At 58.0% G+C, this 7,216-nt stretch overlaps 1 protein-coding gene across 1 annotated transcript in view; it reads right to left on the reverse strand.

Annotated features, from left to right (window-relative positions):
• Positions 1 to 7,127, reverse strand: part of OPRD1 (opioid receptor, delta 1) — a 24,015-nt gene extending 16,888 nt beyond the window's left edge. The window contains exon 1 of the mRNA XM_009887762.1: positions 7,041 to 7,127. Within this exon, the coding sequence (XP_009886064.1) occupies positions 7,041 to 7,127 (87 nt within the window). The remainder of the gene's footprint in view (positions 1 to 7,040) is intronic.
• Between the last annotated feature and the right edge of the window lie 89 nt (positions 7,128 to 7,216).

Raw genomic sequence — 7,216 nt, forward strand, 5'->3', positions numbered from 1 at the left:
AACAGTGGGCCTGTGATTCATGGTGCCTGGGGATGGTCGTGACACGAGGACCATGTGTCCTGGTGCTGGCTGGGACATGGGGACCGTGTGTCCTGGTGCCTGGGGCTGGTCGTGACATGGGGACTGTGAGTCCTGGGCCACCTTCAACCACCCTGGTCATGGAGGAGTTAGTTTTCCGTCTCAGCATATAAAGTATTTATTCTTTCTGCAGCTTTTTACCTTCCTGCCACAGCACCTGCAGCAGGGGGGATGCTCCTGCCGTGACCCACAGTTCCCACAGCCAAACCACCACCGGGGACGGGACGGGATGGATGCGTGGGTGTTCAGCCCATTGATTTACCACCTCCAAGAGCTCGGGGGCCACCGGGGAGGCAGCGGGTGTCGTCTTTGATGTTGTGAATCCAGGTCAGTGCTAACCCAGCTGCATTCCTTCTGCGCTCTGATGGTGCCGAATCGCGGGGCGCAGCCCGGCTCCTCTCCTCCAGCGCCGCTTTGGTGCCTCTTGCTCCGGGCACAGCGCTCGCTTCTCCCCTCTACTTGTTCACACTCCTCCAAACACCCGTGGGATGGCTTGATTTGGGGTCGGGAGAGGAGAGGAAACCTCCTCTGGGTGGAAAACCAGCGGGAAAGCACAGGAGGGTTCGGCTGAGGTTTGTGTTTGGGCTGAAGGATGGAGGTTTGGGCGGCTCGGACGTGGAGGCATCACCATCAGGAGCTGCAGAAGGAGCATCCAGCTCCCATCGGCACTTTCGTGCCGGTCGGTCCCTGCAGGGCGACTGAGATGTGAAGGTCAGGGGAGCAACGGCGTATGATTGAGCACTGGTGGTTTACCGGGTATTTTATATATGTGATGAAGGCTCTTGTCGTGGCTGCCTGGGAACCTGTCCGCCGTACCCAGGAGGTGCCCGGTCCGGGCAGCACTGGGACCAGCGTATCCCCACTGCAATGTCAGCTCGCAGGCAGCGGGTCCCAGAGCGATGCTTGGGTTTGCAGCAGGATCCTGGCAGATTTTGGAAGGTGCTTGGAGGGTCCCGAAGGCAGGACTTGCTGCAGGGGACCAGGCTGCAGCATCCCTCACCTGCCTGGCTTCGCTCCTGGGTGTCAGGGGTGGTGACGCGGGCTTGGCCGAAGCCCAAGCAAAGCTTTTTTTTGGTCATCAACCAACCACCCGCTTTCCACCCAGCTCACCCCTGGCTTGTCCAAGCTGTGTTTCCTCCGTAAAGGGCAGAGCAGAAGAGCCAACAACCGCCCTTGTCCGTCGGGTGTTTTCCTTTGAAACGTCCCCCCTACACCAGGAGGTGCTTCAGCCCCAGAGTGCCTCCAGCGACGGAGACGCAGGGACCACCACGTACGCGCGCCTGTCTCCCTGGTGGCTGCTGAGGGCTGGAGACATCTGGCTGTAGGCGCCAACCCTACCTGCCTCTTCAAATAACTTGCTGCAGGTTGGGGCTTTGGAGGTGCTCAGAATCCGTTGAGAGCTGCAACTACCACTGGAACATATGGGAAGCTCCGTGTCTACAGCACTGGTCCCTCCAGTGTGTCAAACACAGCTCTAAGGTGAAGGTTTGCCCTATTTCTCATGGTGGGACTTGTGCCTCCTCCTTTCCCAGGCGCTGTGAATATGTGCAAGTGCCTGGCGAGGAGCAGGAGGTGAGAACCTGCCCTCAAAGCTTCAGATAAGGTGACGAACCTTCCCACCCTCACCGGAGAGGCTGCAGAAGATGCACGTCGATTTTTGCAGCGATGCCGCCGTGGCCGATCCCTTCTCCAGCCCTTTCCCAGCGTGAGGGATTCTGCTTCGCTTTGCTTCCCAGCCTGATAAAATCAAGTGCCGGCTGCCATCTGCCCTGGCTTGTCCCAACGGTCTCGGGAGAGCCACCCGGGGAGGCCAGCACCTCCTTCCTCCCCCAAAGGGACACAGATGGTGGCTGCTCAATGCCATATTTTTTTGCCAAGACGGCCACCTGCTTCCCACGCCACTGCCGGGAGCGATGCTGAGCCGTGGGGCAGAGCTGCTGCCGGCGTTCCCGGTCTGCCAGCCAGCACCGGGAGCAACTGGGGAGACGGCACGGCTCTTCTGTGGTCATGACTCAGGTGCTGCTGGTGTCCAGATGGGGATGAAGCACTTGGATGGGTGCATTGATCAAGTGACAGGGGCTGGGAGGGAGTAAATCGTGGCATTTAGTGGCTGCTCCCAGCGACACCAGTGGGTGTTATGCAGGGAAAAGGGGTGGGAATGGCAGTGAGGGTCCTCGGGGGGTGCCAGCACCCCTGGTTTGGTCTTTACTAGCAGAGACAAGACACCCAGACACATCTGAGGTGGCTTAAACTACAAGTTGAATCCCATGGGTGATGGGTCTTGCGGGAAATCCCTGGTGCTGTGAGAGCCCGGCACGGCAGAATGCCCGAGGTCCCGGTGGGATGCTGGTCACCCCTGAACGGACCTTGTGGCCATCTCAAGGAGATGCCAGCACCCCGGTGCCGGTCCGGCGCTGGGCGAGGGCAGGGAGCAGCGGGGGCCGGAGGGAGGGGAGCAGCGCCAGCGAAGGCTGCCACGCTCAGCCCTCGCCCGTTCCTGCTTCTCCCCGCTTCAAAGGTGGCTCCCCCTCCCCCAGCCTGCAGGACCAGCCACAGCTCATCACAGAAGGCGATTTCTCCCCCCTCCTTTCTTTCTTCTTCTCCTCCCGAAAGGCACAAAAATCCCCCCTGCCCCCTCCTCCCGCCGCATCTCACACATCCGCAGGATCTCCCTCCCTCCCGCTCCTACTCTTCCTCCCCAAAACCATCCCAGCCCGGCACGAAGATGGGAACCGATTCAGCTCCGCATCACCCACCTCGACCCTCCGGCCGTGTCCCCGTCCCCTTCCCTCACGCTGCAGCCTCGGGAAGACATTTGCAGGGAATATTATGGGGTTGGGGTCGGGTTTTTGCTGGAGAACCCTTTCAAGGGCGGCCAACGGGCAGGTCTCCACCGGGCAGTCCCCGGGCAGCGGTTGGCCAACCCAGTAAAGAATAGTAATAGGGAATAATTGAAAGCGGTGGTTTAATGATTGGAACAGCTCTTCTTCCCTACGTCTCCGTCTGCCCATCTAAATATAGACATACGCTTCCTCAACACAAAATGCCAGCGTCCCCCCTCAGAGCCAGGTGAAGCGGCTGAGAGCCAAACAGGAGTATTTAAAAGCGATATTAAATGACCGATGCCTAACGAAACCCTCGGGCTGAAGGAAGCCCTCTGCTGATAGATGTTTATTTACGGAGGAGAGGAAAGCGGGTTGGAAACAGACTTTTTTTTTCCCCTCCTCCCAAGGTTTTGGCTGCAGCAGGTTGGAGGGGGGTTTTTTTGGGTTGGGTGGTTGTGTTTGATGTGTAAATCCCTTCTCGCTCCCCGACTCGGCCTTCGGGAAGCAGCTCTGGGAGGTGTTGGTTTAGCTAAAATGCTGTTGAGCTGTTGATTTAAGGGATTTTAGGGTGGCGGTTTGGGATTTTAGGGTGGCGGTTTGGGATTTTAGGCTGGTGGTTTGGGATTTTAGGCTGGTGGTTTGGGATTTTAAGGTGGCGGTTTGGGATTTTAAGGTGGTCGTTTGGGTTTTTACCTCTCCCTTCCCACACAAACGTGGCTGCGCATCTCCCACCACGCAGCAGGGAGCAAAGCTTGGTCGGGGGTGGCCGTGGTCCCCAGGAGCTGGGGGACCCTCCTGTCCCCATCAACGCGCACAGGGTGGCACAGATGCGGCTGAGGGACAGGGAGCAGCGACGCTGCCGTGGGTGGAGGGAGGCAGCATCCGTCCGTAACCACCTTCAGGGTCTTCCTCTGACCCCATTCCCAACCCCGGGATGGATTTTTCCAACAGATGGAGAGATCCGTCGTCCTCTCGCCTGCAAAGAGACAGCAGCTAGCGGGGAGGGAAGAAAACCACTAATAATTGTGCTCCATTAATGACTTGAAATGTTCCCAGGCTAAGCGCTCCCATTTCTCTGCTAAATGAGCCTCTCTCCTTGTCCACCGAACAGCAACCACTAAACCCCCTCCTCCCCGTGGCCCTGGGACCGGAGCTGTGGGTGGATGGCAAGGGGACGGTTTTTCTTTGCTGTAGTCAAGATATCTTCTGAGTGAAGCAATTTTTCCTCTCGCCTTGTGCTTCATCTTCCTCCGTATCCAAGCGCAGCCGGGATCCTCCCAGGGCCTGGATGACTCACCGCGGCAGCAATGTAAGGGCATTAGCGCATGATTCCTCCCAGGGCTCTGCATCTCCCATCACCGGGAGTTTTTATATTCCGAGCAGCTCTCCTGCCCTGAGGAAATATCACGTTTACCTGCAAAATGGCCGGGCAGAGGGGAGGGGACAGCTCAGGATGGAGATGGGAGATGGACCGGGGTGGGTGATGCGGGGACACCTCGGGATGGAGATGGGTGATGGACTGGGGTGGGTGATGTGGGGACACCTCGGGATGGAGATGGGAGATGGACTGGGGTGGGTGATGTGGGGACACCCCAGGATGGAGATGGGAGATGGACTGGGGTGGGTGATGTGGGGACACCCCAGGATGGAGATGGGCACTGGACTGGGGTGGGTGATGTGGGGACACCTCAGGATGGAGATGGGAGATGGACTGGGGTGGGTGATGTGGGGACACCTCAGGATGGAGACGGGAGATGGACCAGGGTGGGTGATGTGGGGACACCTCAGGATGGAGATGGGAGATGGACTGGGGTGGGTGATGTGGGGACACCTCAGGATGGAGATAGGCACTGGACTGGGGTGGGTGATGGAGGGACACCTCGGGATGGAGATAGGCACTGGACTGGGGTGGGTGATGTGGGGACACCTCGGGATGGAGATGGGTGCTGGACCAGGGTGGATGATGCAGAGACACCTCAGGATGGAGATGGGTGATGGACTGGGGTGGATGATGCAGGGATACCTTGGGATGGAGACGGGTGATGGACCGAGGTGGGTGATGGAGGGACACCTCGGGATGAAGATGGGCACTGGACTGGGGTGGGTGATGTGGGGACACCTCGGGATGGAGATGGGTGATGGACCAAGGTGGGTGATGTGGGGACACCTCGGGATGGAGATGGGTGATGGACCAGGGTGGGTGATGTGGGGGCACCTCGGGATGGAGACAGGCGCTGGACTGGGGTGGGTGAAGTGGGGACCAAAGGGATGCACGTACACAGCCTCGCCGATGCCCACGTTTGCAGCGTGACATGCACATCCCCAACACAAAGTTATTGCCCTCACCCCGAGTTATTGCCGCAGAGCCGAAGCGGGTCCCTGCCCAGCGCGGCCGACGGCAGCTCGGTCACCCCTTCAGCCACAATCCCAGCGCAGCGGCGGTTGCATTTAACTCACTAATTGCACGCCGTGCTCGGCCAGGATGCTTTGCAGAGTGCAATTAATTAGCATTTGCTTCCCTGACGCTTGCTGACCCTGCCAGACTCGGGAGTAAATTGGCTGCCGTGGGTAATGGGTTTGCTAAGAGCGGCTGGCGGTGGTGGCACGGCTCCTGGGTAATCACTTCGTTACAGGACGAGCTATTTATACTTTCACTTTGGAAAGACGAGGCGGCTCGTTGGAAGAATGTGGCCTTCAGTGCCAGCTGCTCTCGGCTTTCGGGCTCGCGGAGGACCTTGGAGAAAGGAGGCACAGACGTGGCTGGGGTGAACCAGAGCTCGAGCAAAACCCCAACCCGCCCTCCTGGGGCACTTTTTGCTCAAGAAAACCATCGGCCGGGGACTGCGTGAGGCCGGGACACGCTGGGATGGCGCAAAGAAGGTGGAAAGATGCTTGGGGGACGCTGCAGACAAGCAAAGCAGGGTTAGCAAATGTGCAAAGATCATTTCTCCTCTATGGCGTAAACACGAGGTGGGATACGGAGGACCAGGGGATGGGGGATGAGCCTTGGACATCCCGCTGAGCTCCCCAGCCCCTCTCCTCTTCCCCATCACCCTCCCATCCCTCCTGCTCTGCCCGTCCCCAAACCTGGCCCAAACCTTCCTAATCCGGAGAACGAACCGCCCCTGCTCCCTGCTCGCCAGCCCTTTCCTCAAGCCGCGTGGCACTTCATTATATCACTAAAGATTAATCTGCCGCTCCTAATTGCCAAGTGCCCGAGAGCTCCTGGCAGGGAGAAAAATAAGTGTCGGGCGAAAAAGCCAATGTGGTATAATTTTTTTTCCTTCTCTGCAATATTTAGGTCGACTTACCGATGTGGGAAGCGCAGGGATGGGAATACACGCGGACTAGGGGAGCGGGGGGTGATTTTATTGCACTTTTTGGGGCGTTTTCCTCTGTCCTGGCCCTGAGAGGGAAGAGCACGCGTGGCTCCAGCTGAATGTGGAGAAAGACTGATTTTGGTGGGGTTTGGTTTTTTTTGCTTTTCATGGGGAATCAGTTGTTTCTCCTCTGCCCGTGCAGCTAAGGCAGGAGAAAAAAAGTCTCTGCCAAGCGCTGCGATTTTAGGAAGGCTGAGATCAAAGTGCTCTGCAGACTCAGCAAACCTCTTTGGCCAGGAAACAAAAGGGGACGGGGTTTTTCTTTAGGAAGAGTCTATGCCGTAATTTTCCATGCGACACGTTTCATCGTAGAACCAAAGGTTTGGGTCCGGTTTGGGCTGATTTGATGCACTTAATCACCAAAGAGCCTGGGGGGAGGTTGGGGGATGATTTAGGGCACCTCTTCGACTCGGTGAACCATTTCCCTCTGATGGATTGAAAACGTTGCAGGTGACAAAGTGATTTCCCCCCCCACCCCCCCGATTTGTTTTGCTGGAAAAGAAACCCAAATACCCAATCAGGTCAAATCTGTGGCTTAACTCTGTGTATTTTTGGCCAGGAAAGAGCCCGGCAAAAGCCGTATTGTTTTCAGAGCTGCGGCTGATTCTCTCGCAGCAACGCGGGAGAAGGATGGAGAATGGCAACTGCTCGGTTTGCATCCCAGCCTGGAGCTCAGCAATTTTTTTCCCTCCCCCTATTTTAGCAATATTTGTGGATAATTCGCTGCCCGGGGAGTCGTGCTGTGATTGCCCCGTACCCCCCTGCCCGGCTCCTCCGGGTATTTAGGGACCCACCGCACCTCCGCATCCTCCGGCAGCCGGTACCCACGGGATCCAGCCCCCATCCGTGCCAAATCCTGCTTTTCTGTGCCCCCTCTTGTCCCCAGGGCGAGCTGCCAGCACCATCCTTTGGCCCAGGGGCACCATCCTGCCC

Source organism: Charadrius vociferus, unplaced genomic scaffold, assembly GCF_000708025.1.
Source record: "Charadrius vociferus isolate BGI_N301 unplaced genomic scaffold, ASM70802v2 scaffold1296, whole genome shotgun sequence".
In the NCBI taxonomy this organism is placed as follows: domain Eukaryota; kingdom Metazoa; phylum Chordata; class Aves; order Charadriiformes; family Charadriidae; genus Charadrius; species Charadrius vociferus.